The sequence below is a fragment of the Dicentrarchus labrax genome, unplaced genomic scaffold, assembly GCF_905237075.1.
Source record: "Dicentrarchus labrax unplaced genomic scaffold, dlabrax2021, whole genome shotgun sequence".
NCBI lineage: Eukaryota > Metazoa > Chordata > Actinopteri > Moronidae > Dicentrarchus > Dicentrarchus labrax.
The window spans coordinates 20,728,835-20,743,478 of NW_026136712.1; the positions used below are offsets into that span (position 1 = coordinate 20,728,835).

General features: G+C 37.1%; 2 protein-coding genes across 10 annotated transcripts in view; one reads left to right on the forward strand and one right to left on the reverse strand.

The window, feature by feature from the left end:
- LOC127373258 (rho GTPase-activating protein 44) overlaps nucleotides 1–7,021 on the forward strand; it is an 84,153-nt gene extending 77,132 nt beyond the window's left edge. For 7 of the 8 annotated variants that reach the window (XM_051417580.1, XM_051417578.1, XM_051417581.1 and 4 more), the window contains one exon: nucleotides 2,679–7,021. In XM_051417580.1, the coding sequence (XP_051273540.1) occupies nucleotides 2,679–2,836 (158 nt within the window). In that variant the 3' untranslated portion in view covers nucleotides 2,837–7,021. Of the gene's footprint in view, nucleotides 1–133; nucleotides 187–2,678 lie in introns of all 8 variants that reach the window. The other variant, XM_051417582.1, reaches the window with a different exon arrangement.
- Nucleotides 7,022–8,075: 1,054 nt separating this feature from the next.
- LOC127373260 (testis-expressed protein 47) lies at nucleotides 8,076–13,933 on the reverse strand. Of its 2 annotated transcripts, none has more exons than XM_051417586.1 (9): nucleotides 13,732–13,933; nucleotides 12,148–12,220; nucleotides 11,577–11,680; nucleotides 11,432–11,496; nucleotides 10,336–10,414; nucleotides 10,093–10,230; nucleotides 9,809–9,956; nucleotides 9,617–9,676; nucleotides 8,076–8,902 (listed from the first exon to the last, which is right to left on the reverse strand). In XM_051417586.1, exons 1-8 carry the CDS (start codon nucleotides 13,831–13,833, stop codon nucleotides 9,639–9,641), a joined length of 747 nt encoding a protein of 248 aa, XP_051273546.1. In that variant the 5' UTR covers nucleotides 13,834–13,933; the 3' UTR covers nucleotides 8,076–8,902; nucleotides 9,617–9,638. The 2 variants fall into 2 exon arrangements, with proteins under 2 accessions (XP_051273546.1, XP_051273547.1); XM_051417587.1 differs by lacking the exon at nucleotides 13,732–13,933 and adding an exon at nucleotides 12,481–12,657.
- Nucleotides 13,934–14,644: the final 711 nt, after the last annotated feature.

Below are 14,644 nucleotides of genomic sequence, written 5' to 3' on the forward strand. Positions count from 1 at the left end.
TTTTACATTGGCTGTTTCTGGACTTAATTCTCTTTTTATCGATTTATTTACCTCAACATTAACGAGTCGGTTCTAATGATGCTTTGGTCTAATTTTCCCCTCTTGTCGACTGCTCTTATTGTCTCACTTACAGCGGTATGAGCCGAGAGGTTCAGTGTGATTCTTTGTGTGAGAGGGACTTTTAGGGTAAGCAGGAGTTCCCGTGCTAAAGCCTCACCTCCCCACCCCTCCCGATCCCTCTGCCATCCTGGCCCCCGAACGCGGAGCCAGCTCACAGTAGGGTGAAGCTGCAGGTAGACGCAGATTTTCGGATCAGGTTTCTGTCTGATTCACTGCTCTACGGCAGCCTCACTCTAGAGCCTCCGCTGGTGTACTTGTACACGAGTCCTCATTATGTACATACCAACAGCTGCTGTTTTCAGTCCGGCTCTAACCCGTTCTGTTGGCCTTTGCATGGTGGCTGAGACTGGTGCGATGCATGGCTTACACGGGCCGCCCTGTCCAAACCAGACCAGGGCAGATGCCAAAAAAACCTCCAACCTTTTTTCTACCCTTAGAATTCCCACCCATAATGCCCTGCTCCAGCTGCCTCCCCCTTCCCCTCCTGGCTTTGACAGTCACTACCCCTCACACCCCCCCTCCCACTCCACAATGTTGTGCCTCACTGCCCACCACTGTTCCCCAGTCAGCACACTTTCTGTCTGTGCAGTTGTTCATCACACTGTGGACATCATATGTGCATCAAACTGAGGTCAATATATTAGTTTATACACAAGTATAAACTAATATATTGATCTTGTGGTCTTTGGGTTTTTGACAGTGTTCACTGAATTGATTAGTGTTTGTTTTTTTAATGGTCATTGATCATGTCTGAATCAGGTTTAAGCAGTGGGGATGCACGATGCACAAAGCTAGCTTTACACTGATGAAAAGGACGGATCAGAATCAGATATTTGTCATCTGCACACCACCACGAGTGTAGTTTCTACCAGTGATTAAACAAAGGTTCATCGGGGGAATATTGGACATAAAATTCACATTACAAACTGGATGCATACTGAGACATCACTGAGTTGCATTATGGGAACTGTAGAATTTGGTGTTTTTAAAGCTTAGCTCATGCCAGGGAGTAAAAGTCAGGATATATTCAGCCTCTGCAGTACCAATTTTTACCAATATTTTTTTAATCTGAAACCTTAAACCACACGAATGACCTTACTTTAATGTAGAAATTATAAAAAAATATATATACATTTTACACATATACATATACAGTATTTTTGATGCTCTTTGTTGGTGCATTTTTTCTCCAGCTGATAGATCACAGAACTCAGTATTTCACTGACTTAAAGCAACTATTTGTTTTAACTTTTAACTCCATGCCACATTTAAGCAGAAATAGTTTATCCTACATATGAACTTGGCCAGAAATATGTATGCGGACACCCCTAAGTTACATACTTTAGTGTACTTTTGTTCAGAATTTTCTTAGTTTGGGACCTTTAGTTCAAATTAAGGGAAATCTTAATGATGCAGCATACACGGTTCCTAACCTGGAGGTCAGGACCCCCACTAGGGGTCGCTGAAGCTTCACATGGTGTAAGAAAATGTAAATAATATACACAGCAGGTCTATATCTCAGCATTTCATTCATTTCTGTGAAATTAAATTGTTATTTTTAACTTGTCATTTTAGTTCTAAACTTTGAAGACCTGATCACAAGCTGTATTCACAGAGCCTTCACTCTCTGATAAACAGCCAGAGTTAATAGAACAATGTGAAGGAAACATTAAGTATGTTTGATTGTTCAAAAATATAAAAAATACATAATGCAGATGGAGAATTTAATAACAAGTTACTAAAAATATCAGTAAAACTCATCTCCGATCAGTATGCACTGGAAATAATCTGATCAAAATTCATCCAAATCGCATCATTTACAGAAACTTCCTGCAGTTATTGTGTATTTGGATTCATTGTTCAGTTTATCAGTTGTTCTGTGCTGCTATTATTCATTGAATATAATGTGAAATATTCATAAAATACATTACTTAATGATAGAAAAGGCCTCCCTTCAGGAAAAAGCTTGGGAACCAGTGTATTTCCTGGTTTTCCCAGTTTGGTTTGGAAGATGTTAACCAGCCTACACAGAGTCCTGACCTCAAACACATCCAGCCCCTCTGGGATGAACTGGATCACAGACTGTGAGCCAGACCTCATCACCCAACATCAGTATTGGATCTCACTAATGCTCTTGAGGCTGACTGGGAAGCAAATCCCCACAGCCAGCTTCAACATCTGCTGTAAAACCTGAAACCAGAAGAGTGGAGGCTGTTAAAGCTGCAGAATAACACTCGTAGTTCTGAATATAAATAAGATATAAACGTTCAGGTGTCCACATACTTTTGGCCATGCAGGTTATCTTTGTATCGTGCATCCCTATCGTGCGTTTTTTTAATTTACTCATACTGTAACTATGGTTTGAAGTTATGATGACCCACATGCTGTGTGTAACATCATCCAGCGTCGACGAAACCACATCTGGAATGATCTGTTTCACTCTACAACTTTTATTTTACCCAAATCTACAGTGTTTGTACTTTCCCTGTCTTCACATGCTGTCTGTGTGTGTGTGTGTGTGTGTGTGTGTGTGTGTGTGTGTGTGTGTGCTCTGCCAGATTCTCTCTGCAACCTGGACATCCCCATCATTAACGTGGAACTGGACGGTATTTTTGACTTTGACGGTATCTCCCCCTTCAGGAACTCAGTGGCACTGCTCGAGTCGACCAGCAACAGAGCGGAGTCGGAGGAAGAGTCCGAGAGCACAGTGCTATGACGCCACTGAGTTCCCCCACCCACCTCCACCTCCCTGCCTGCCCGCCCACCGGCTGATTGAACGAAACCCAACGCTACTGCTGCACCCCTGCACACTCATTCAGTGACCTTTCACCTCTCCAGCTGGCTTACTCTTCACTCACTCTGGATCTCATCGCCACACCACTCGATCCAGAGGGGTCGGCTTGTTAAAACTCTAGAAAATAACAACAAAAAAATGCGGTGAATGCACCTAAAAGATACGTACAGGAGGTGTTAGCGACAGGGTTGTCAGGGGACTTCTGATCAAACACACAATTTGACATTTTACGTTGGCTGGAAACATTTTTTAAAAAATTTTATTTAATGTTATTTTTTATTTTTGGCCTTATTTTGATTCACTTGCAATATTGCCTTTAACTTCACACACGAGACTGGAAACAGGCTGCTGGGAGTAGCGCTTTTTGCTGCTTCTCGTGAGTGAATTTAAGAAGGAAGAAGAAGAGGAAGAAGAACACAGTACTGTACATCTCTCCTGCCAACACTTTTCTTCTTCTTTCTCTCAATGTTTATCTCCCATCTCGAGTTCCTCCTCCATTCCTCAGGGGTGTCAGTTGAAAAATGCCTCGCTCTGGTATGTGGTGGCAACAACCCCCCCGAATTTCTGTCCCACCTGAGCGTTCACTGTGAGTGTGCCAGTATGTCGTTGTGGAAGTGCGTGCGTGTGTGTGTGTGTGTGTGTGTGTGTTTTCTATGTGTTTGGTAACTGTACTTTATGATGTTGCACTGTTGGTGTCGTGGAGCTAAACAGGAATGCATGTTTTAGACGTTTAGGAAAAATAACTACCAGGTTTGCAAAGAGGTTAACACCCAATCACATTTTTCTCTGTATTTGCATTCAATCAGGATATCAATCACTGAATATTTATTGTTTATACTGTACATTTTCCAGAATATATGATACAATTAACACTATAAATCAAATCAGATCCTATTTTGTATCTACAGGAGAGCTATAAAGGAACCATTTCCTCCAGATAGAATATAGTTGATGTTGTCAGGGAGCTATTAAATATATGAGATATTTATGAAAGGTACAAAATGGAAAGGTTGGAGTGGGGAAAAAGGTCCAGTATGCCGGGAAATGAAAAACTCCATGTGATTACACATAATTATTTTGGCAGCAAGCAAAGTCGCGTGGGATTTTTCATTTTTCTGTGTCAAGTAAGGAGTAATTTGAGTTTCAGGAACGGGGAGCTGAATCCACAGAGAGACGACAATGTGCAGGTTTGGTACTACGGTGCCTGGAGTGTGCCACCAGAACATTTGCTTAAATGAATAATTAAAGTGAGTCCAACCCACAGAGCAGCAGCAGGAGCTCTGATTGGCCGCCCTTCTGCCAAAACGTAACAGCTGCTGCTAACAGAGCTCCTGCTGCTCCTCTGTGGGTTGGACTTTATTTAAAGGTGTCCTGTGGAGTTTTCTTGTAAACGAACAAAAAGTTATTTTTAGTGTTTGTCACCAAAGCATATTGTGTGAATCCTTTAGCTCTAACAATTGTTTTGAATTCATTTCCTTCTTCATAGAACTTTTGCAAAGCCGAACTGTTTACTGTTTATTATTGTTTTGCTTCTTGTACGTTGGTGAAAAAGCCGTAAAACGTTGCTCAGTAGCGCTACTAGTGGTCAAAAACTCCAGAGGGAACCTTTAATATTTAGATGTCATACTGCTAACAATTACAAAGAAGCATCCTTAAATTATATTAAAGCAAGAAACAAATTAATAACTAGATTGAATATGATAGGAAGACATTAAAGTTACTGTAATTCCACTACTTTTGGTGGAAACTAGTAATGTAATGAAATTTAAATGTACCTGAAAATAGTGAACAACTGCAGACAGTTGATTTACTTGTTTATGTCTAACATCACCGACCTTACGGTAATCCTCCTGTCTACTACAATAAGTGTAGTTTACAAGCAGTATGTTACTCGTCGCTGCCCTCTGGTGGTCGGGAGTATTAATAGCTAGATACATTTGTGACAGCAACACTAAAATAATATAATAGACAGCTGTGTGCGTTAATGAGAGACTTGAATCATTTAAAAGTAACACAAAACGTTACTTTACCTAGTAAATAATACATTTTATAGGCAGTAATTGGTAAAGTAATTCAATTACATTTAAGAGAAGTTGCTGTAACTAATTAGTGTTTTTCAGTAACTTTCCCAACACTGCTTGGGAGCAAATAAAACAAGGTGTAAACACTGACATATTGTCGCCTTTTAGCTGTTTTGGTCTCTAACACCTCTTGAGTGAAACAGCTGTCTCTTTAGTTGCTTCATTAGCTCGATGCTAACTTTTGTCTGTGTGCTCAGCAGGTTTTCAGAGCCTTTTGTCTATAAACAGCTGCCTGCTGTGCCATAAAACAACAGTGTGAAAACGGTGCAAAACAACCAGCTGAAAGGTGCTATAAAAATATCAATTATAGCTGCTTTTAAATGCTAATTAATCATATTTTTTGTAGTTATCAGATTATTTTAATATCCTAATTAAAAGTAGAGCTCCATAATGACTCCGATGGCACACTCCAGGCTCCACATGGGTCGACCTGTTACAAACACCTTGAGAAGAGCCGTCACTGAAGTGCTAGCTCAGCTGAGCGAGAGCATGCAGGCACAAGAGTTTGTCCTCCTGCCCTGAGGTATAACAACATCATATCATATCATATATAACAAAGAACTGGAGACATTCACACTCACAGAAAAACAGGTGCTATTTTTGTCAAAAACAAAAACAAACTGCAGCCCCAGTGGCAAAACAAGCACACCTCTTTTTCTGCCAGTGCCGCTTCAGTTCCAGCCACCTCCCCGTCGCGGTTTATAGGAACCCTGTCTGATGATGCTGATATTTTTTGGTCTATATCGGTGAACCAGAAGCAAGTGCAAAGATATGTGTATATGTGTTTATTTTGATGAGAGTATTTATACAGATATATTTCTGAGTACTTTTTACTAGGTCTGAAGAGTTGTGATTGTTTCCACTACATATAAATCTCATCAGAGGATTTAAAAAAGCAAAAGAAAAAAAAAAAAAAGCATTCAAATATGGGACCAGAATTTCCCTGCTGTCGCATCGAAACCTTTTCAGGAATTAGAGGTTTTAGTTTAAAAGAGGAAAAACTTGAAAATCAATAAAACTGGAGTAACAAGGTTTGCATTCGACAGCAGCAGTTTGTTATTTGCCTTGGTGGTGGGTTTCGTTGTGACCTATCCAGATTAGTAAAACTTTCCTTTCAGTCCTGAACATCCACTACACATGGCCTCAAAGCCACTGTGCTGCTCTGCCATCTTTCTCTCTTTCTTTTAAATATCATTCACAGGACTTGTGTAAATACTGGAGCGTCTGTACATACACGTTCTGTATATACTGACAGGGGAAGAAATTTAAATATATATAAATAGATATATATAAATAGATATATACAAAATACTGTATTGAAAAATATAAAATACCAGTGAACATTATAACATTATACTGTACATATAATATTATAATGTTGCTGGTTCTAGCACAATAATGCCACATTCACAAAAAATAACATCAAGTAGAGCTCGCACAGTAAAACCTTTATATGGTACAGTAGCTCTCGTGGCGCTGTCGTAGGCTCAAGGTTAAATCTAGTTTGTAGATTTTCTAAATAAAAACAGCTGATTGTGCTTATGTTGCAGAAGATTTAACCTCTTGAACCCTGATTTTACCTTTTAAGTGTTTAATAATTCTGCGTTTTTAATCCGTATTTGCTTGTTCCAACACGAGAATTCCACATATTGTGCATCATTTTATACATTTTCCCACAGTTCAACCTGCAGATTTGATACTTCTTCTATTTTCTGTGGGTTTGCACGATGTTTGTCCACTCAACCTGCGGCTGTAATGGTGGATCAATCGTAAGATCCAGCAGGGTTTAAGAGGTTAAAAGAGACTCTGCAAGAAAACTGCTGCATCGCTGTCTCTTAGTTTCACTAATCGACAGCAGATAATGAATCTCCTCGGTTCCACAACACGACTGGAAACAAGCATCTGTACAGTCCCCCATAATAAATATAAGATAGATATTAAAGTTTTAAACGTTTTAATTTTAAAATTAGAACATACAAACGTGTTTTTACAAGCAGAAAAACTACAGAATCAAAACAGTTTAAAAGAAGAATGTGACTTTTCTACAATTTAGGGCTTTAACTAACATTCATTATCAATTAATCTGCTGATTATTTTCTTAATCATTTGGTTGATAAAATGTCGGAAGACGATTTCCTTGTGCAAAACAGTCAAAATTACAATGTTTTCTCTCACATAGGACAAAGAAAAGCAGTACATTCTCACAATATAGAAGCTGTTTTGGCATTTAAGCTTGAAAAAACTATGATTACCAATTAATAAATCATCAAAATAGTTGCTGATTAATTTTCTGTCAATCAAATAATCTATTAATCTAAACAGTTTCAGTTACAAACCATACCAATTACTGGGTTCAAAAAGATCCTCCAGCTGAGTTTGAATGCATACAGCATTAAATGCAATCTCCAGTATTTATTGTTTAAAAATTTTGAAGAAAAACTTCACGCTGACCACAAAACAGTTCTTAAAAAAAAGAAAAGTTATTGTTACAATTTGGCTGTGATGAGTTGAATGATCTGTCCTGTCTTTGTCTGGATTTTTCTGTGTTACAATGTGCTGCTCTTCGTTTTGTACTAAAAGGGTTTCAGATTAAGGCTTGTACATAAAGTATTCATCAAACACAACTTTATTAACAGTAACCCTGTCAAACAGAGACAGTCGCGGAGAGATTCCAGAGACAGTTTCCAGTATTACAGCTTTTTGCAAGCATGCCCTTTGAGCACTAAAATACGAAGGCCTTTTTTTTTTTTTACGAGTAGGTGGAATGTACTGGTGATAGACGATGTTCACCTTATAGGTCGCGATAAAAGCGGATTGTATGTGTTGTGGACATAGTTTCAAGTAAAAGAGGGTGGTGGGGTATTTGAGTGTGTTATGACCAATTTTTGGGGAGGGAGGGGAGAGGGAGGGAGGGAAGGAGGGGGTGTTTGATTCGACATTGTCCTGTGTGAAACTCAGCAGCATGCTTTTTAACCATGCCTATGAAATATGTCTCATCTTTGGTCCTATATAAATGTGCTTGTATTTATTTTTTATAAGTGAATAGATCGACCTTTATAAAAGAAGATTCAGTGCTGCCCTTGAACTTTTTGTTTTTTTATTCAAACTCTCCATCGATTCTGCCAACAGTTTGTTTGAGACATTCATGATTCACTGTTTGTTTTTCCACCGTGTGATCCATTAATACGGTACGATCCACCCTTTTGTATCTATAGCAAATAAGGAAAGCACAAATCAAAAATCTTCAGCTAACATGATGGGAGAGAAAACAGTTTGTGCCCAGATTACTGCGCTTTTATCTGACTAAATACACTGAAATCATACAGCAAACAACGAAAACAAAGTGCTGCATTCAGGATTGTTTTTACCCATAATGTTTGTCGATTACACTGTGGTGCATGCAGCCATTGCAAATACATCTCCAGTCATCTCTCTTGTTCTTTTTTTTCTTTTTGCTTAAGTTTAAGTTCCAAGTAATGGGGGCCAAAATAAAAAGGGAACACATAAAGTGATCAAAGAATCTTTTTAGACTTAAAAGTTCTTTGTGTCAAACTGTGGTGACGCTGTGGACGCTTTAAAAAGTTTTGGAGTAAAAGAGGAACTGCCTTTTCTTGGACATGCTATCTCCCGGTCACCAAGTGGAACACAGTGTACAGTAAGATAAAAATAAAATTAACCTCATCCGAATGTTGAAACTATTAAAAATGTTTTTATATTACTTGGATTTTCTGTGTTTTTTCTTCTAAACTGTGTTGTTTCACTCAAAAAGTTTTATATATAAAATCCAAAGAAAGAAGAAGTGCTACAGTCGTATATTAAATGTTGGTGTAAAACTGTCGCAGTGATTTCTCTCTGCTAGGAAGCCTTCGGTCACATCCGAGCTGCTTTAGGGAAGGCCAAACACATTCTGCAGAGGCATAAAACATTTGATTACATTTTTGAATTGGAAGGTAAATCAAAGTTTAAAGTGACGGTGACGGCGCTGAAATACATCTGGCATGCGGAGAGTTGTATGATGACAAACAACCATCCTGTGTGTGTGTGTGTGAGAGAGTGTGTGTGTGTGTGAAAACTACAGCAAACAGTTTCACTTTAAACCCTCCAACATACAGTGGGCACGGTCACAACGTGCTGTGCTTCATGCAAAGAAAAGAGAAATCAATGTAGAACAAATATCACACGGGATGAAAGGTTGGTTCACCCAAATTATAAAAACACACATTCTCTCACCTCTAGAAGTATTTACTCATGCAGATAGTTGTGTTTTGTTTGTGGAGCTTACGGCGATGAAGAATGACATTTAAATAAGAGTCTACAGCCATCCTCAGTGAGGTTGTAGTGCTTATTGATAAGAAACTGTTAGAAAGATCAAACAACTGCATGATGGCACTATAAAGGAAAAGTCAGAGGATCACCAAAATTAATTTATCAATTGATCCAGTATTTTTTTCATTTAATCTCAACAAGGTAGTAGAATTAATTATCTGGGGACCATAAATCCTTCCTCCATGTAATAGTTGTTAATAAGACGATGGGCTGAAAACCCAACAGTAACAATGTCCCTGAAGTATCCACAGACTTCATGTCTTATACTGGACACAGATGCACAAAGAGTCCTTACCTTTGACCTTTTGTCCAAAAAGTTAAACTGTGGTGAGGCAGCTGCTTCGAATAACTTGTCCTGATCAGAATATACAACATAGCAAAGTGTGACTTTGTGAAGCTTTGACTTCATTCATCGCAGACATTAACACAATCGTCATCAAGTGTCTAATCTATTCCTGTCAGCTGTAACGAATCTCAAGCCTCTCACCAAAGTCCATGCTGATGTTTAACGGTGAGTTGTACATCTGTAGGTGTTGTTGTGGAGTCTGGAGCTCATCTCGAGCCCAGAGCTCCTCTAGGACCTCCTGAGAGACGATCAGCTCCGGAGTCTCATCCAGCACTAACCCAGGAAGAGCCTAATACACACAGTGTTACTCATAAACTTCATAAACAGTGACAGGATCATTTTATGGTTGTAAAAACAGACCAAAACAGAAATAAATGCATTCATCAATCCCTAAAGAGGCTGTACACAGATAAAAGTAAACACACCCTAGACGTTTCAAGGTGTTCACTCAGTTTCTGCAGTGCTGACAGGACAGTGCAAACCAGAGTCTCTGTGCTCGCTTCCTCTTCCTCCTCAGGACTCTTAGCCCCGGTGTCCCCGACCGCCTGAGCTTCACTGAGCACCTTCAGTCAACATCAAGCATCCATACAGATTATAATTCATAAATTAAAAGCAGAGGAGAAACGTAATGTAACCTCAATAACCAGAAGAAAATATAAAAAGCAAACCTTGTAGCTCCACTGTTGGAACAGCCTGCTTTGGTGGTTATGTGCCATGAACACAACCTTGGGAGCTTCCAGCAAGGAGCTAAAAAAAAAGGGATGTAAAGATAATGTGTATGGTTTCATATTCAGTATAACAGTAACAGGCTGAAGGTAAGGGGCTTCTAGACCTTTCTCTATTCTACAATGACCCCATGAGGATGTATATGGACGTACACGTGTAAGTACATGATGATACAAATAATACCTGCAATATTACAACATACAAACTTAGCATGTTATAAGAATATATGATAACTTTATAACTATTATAATCTCACATTATAACAGTATTGGTTATAATGTTATAACGTTAAACATTTCATGTTATAACAATAAGTTATTATGTTATATAACATGAAGGGTTTGAGGTTTAAACAAGATAAATATTATATAATCATCAAAAGAAGGAGTTTCTATGTTATAATCGTCATGTTAAAAAGTTTATATGTTTTAATCATCATGGCAGCAATATGCTTCTGTACATTATAACAAGATAAACAGTATATTGTTTAATAAAACAAATGATTAACAAAGTTATCACGTTATAACATGAAGCTTTTAACCTTCTCTTATATATTTTTATTGTATATAGGCTCTTATTATCTTATTATATTTCTATTTTCCATATTCTATTTTTACATTTTACTATAAGTATATATTGTTTTAGATATTGTATTTAAGTACTATTCTTACCCGTCCCGCAGTGCTGCATGTGTAATAATTATATTAATAATTGCAAAATTAATTAATTTTTTTCTTTTCTTCGACCTTATCAAAATCCAGTATGAAGAAACGTATTAAAGTTGTAGCTCTTCCTTGGCAAACAGAATTAACACATTTGATTAGAAAATATAGAAACATCTAATGTTATAACAATACGTTCACATCACGTTATAACATGACATTTGACAAGAATATTGTTGTAACGTGATAAATTTGTAATAACACAAATAACATCTTGTTTTAACAATAAACCTTTGAGTAGCACTTTGAATTTCATTATATCCCAACACTACATCATGTATTATATTCATCTGAAGAACATTGAAAGCATCGTTACCATTCTGGCTGCTGTTGGATCTCTTGAAGATCTTTTAAAACAGAAATCAGAACCTCCCTGGACGACTGGAAGAGAGTCACACAGAAAACTTTAAATACAAGATCACAAACCGTCACAGTGAGTTTTTATTTACAGTAAAACTTACTTCAATGATATGCAGCAGGCAGGACGGATAAATTAACAGCAGGCCGGTCATATGATCCCACATGTACTGTTTGCTCAACTGAAAGTGGAGTTTTTCATAATGAGCTGCATGAAAACAAACAAACAGAACAGTGTATCAGTCAGTAGCAGACAGCTGAGAGACTCAACAGCCTGACAACATAAAAGCACAGCTCTGTTGTCAACACACAGTTTCCTGGGGGCTTTTATTGTGGGCTTTCTATTCTAATTTTTGTCAGCAGCAACCACAAAAAGCTCCTAAAGGACGCCCTGCAGACTCATTAACATACCGAGGTGTGAAAGCTAGACAGAATTGAATGTTTTTGTGATTTTAAGTTAAGTTGGTTTCCCTTAAATCCACTGTACAGTTAGCAAAATAGCGTAGATCCAAACATTCATCTCCCCTGAATTCCCCTTCAAGGAAAACTGCATTGAATTGGTATCAGGTGATTAGTTCATTGATTAGAATGACAGTGAACTAGTGCTGCCTTATTATCAAGCACTCAGCTATTGTGCTGTCGGTCTTTGAAGCTCTAAGGTAATTGCTGGCTGACCTCCCAGTTCTGTCCTGTCAGCGAGATGGTGGGGGAGCCGAGCAATCACTATCAGCCGCTGTAGCACGATCTTCTGTAGAGACAACGAAGAAAAAAAGAGTGTCAACACAAAGTCCTAAAAACACCTGCGGAGTGTCACATATTAAACACATACAGGAGCAAAAAACAGATCACATATTAAATTATACGGCTTTATTTTAATATATATTGAGGCTCACATAATGCAACATTACCAAAAAGGGTTGTACATTTCTCAAATATTAGCGTCAGTCAGTAAAAGCTGACATAATCTGCAATATAACTCCTCTCCTCTTTATTTAATTTAATACGAACCGCATCCTCGTCTGAATCCTTCCTCTTTGCCATAAGCAGGTGAAATAAACTAGTCCTAGTTTCCTCCTCTTTCTTTTCCTCTGCATTAATTTCCTCCATCTTACTCGCTCACTCTTTGTCCCCAGCTCGAGCACTGAGCTGTGTGCAGCCCTCCGTGTTTATAAAAGCTTATATCCTAGAAACCCATTGTTCCCTCTGATGCAATTACAGATATACACACGGTAAAGAGCCAATCCCCGGCCGGGACAGCCTTGTATTTCAGGTGAAGGAGGCCAATAGGAGGAGGACTTGTACATATGAGGATGGGAGAGGACAAAGCATTGAACACGAGGAAGGGTTAAAGCAAAAAAGACTATTTCTCTTTTGGTTTAGTCTGAAAAGATAATCTAAAAAACTCAATTTCAATGTCATCCAACCCTCAGACTGTATCTACACTCATCACTTACACACATTCACCTACCAGATTATCACTCAGACAGAGAATTTTCTATAAAAATGTATTAATTAATCTTTTTGTCATTCAAATGTGGAGTCAGGAGGTCTCTGACTGAGTGTAAAAACACTGTTGGGCTATAAAAAACAGACTTATTTGGCACATTTTGTATGCTTTCCTCCTCTATGTTGGTGCAAAACATTATAAAACCCATTTCACTGTCATATATTCAGTGGTGGAAATAAAATATATATATATATAAAATATATTCAGTGGTGGAAATAAAATATAACGTTATATATATAAAATATATTCAGTGGTGGAAATAAAATATATATATATATAAAATATATTCAGTGGTGGAAATAAAATATATATATATATAAAATATATTCAGTGGTGGAAATAAAACATATATATATATAAAATATATTCAGTGGTGGAAATAAAATATATATATAAAAAATAATTCATGGTGGAAATAAAATATAATATATATATAAAATATATTCAGTGGTGGAAATAAAATATATATATATATAAAATATATTCAGTGGTGGAAATAAAATACATTTATATATATATATAAAAAAAATATTCAGTGGTGGAAAGTACATTTACCCACGCACTGTATTTAAGCACAATTATTCGGAGCAACATTAAAGTGATGCAGCTACTTCTTAATGCATCAACAGTTATAATCAATAACACTCATTAATCGGAGTTACATTTTGTACTGGTATATTTTTAAACCTTAAACTTTGAATACAGGACTTTAAGACACTGTTAGTTTTAGCTCGGTTGGCCAGCACACAAACCTCTCTCATCGTCCCGTTAAACACTTCAAACATTGTCACTGTCTTGTTTTCTTCCTCCCAGGACCTGAACGAAAAGCTTCTGTATCTTTGGAAAGCAGACATGACTCAACTACATTAATATATAACTATATATAACTATATATAACTATATATAACGTTATATTCTCTCTACGGGCTCAACTTTAGACGTTTGGGGTCTCTCCGCTGTCTGTGGGGTTACCATGGCAACAAGCCACGTCCCGATGCGTTTGACGTCACCGAAAACGCAGGTGGATTTAAAAATAAATAAATAAATAAAATAAAATTATTGAATTTATATGAAAATTCAAACATTCAACATATTTCTGTAGTTTACAAGAGATACATTTAGAGGAATAATGTTAAACAGACAACAACAAATAGTTTAAAATTATGAAAAATAAACATTTGTGACTTTTTATTTCAGTATTTTGACTTAATAGGTGCTTTCACTTATTGTTATCTTAAAGATTTATTCACCTTACATGATAATTCTGACTTTGGAAGTTAAAATTTGGACTTTATATCTCATAATTTGGAATAATTATATCACATCATGTATTTTATAATAAATTTGGTCCTTTTATTTGAGAATTATAACAAACTATCTCATCATTTTGGGAGTTAAAATGTTGACTATCTATCTGATCATTTAGATTTTTACCATGGCAACAAGTCTCTTTAAGATGTGTTTGAAAATGACATCTGACTTTTGACTTTCACCATGTTCCTTTAGTTCAAGATAGTTACATTTACGAGAAGAAGACTACTACACTATAACTATAAAATGCTATACTACAAAATTATGAAAAATAAACAGAAATATGTTGGAATAATCATATTCATCACTGATGCTTTGGTGAACAAGAGCCTTTCCAAGAAAATCTACCAGTAA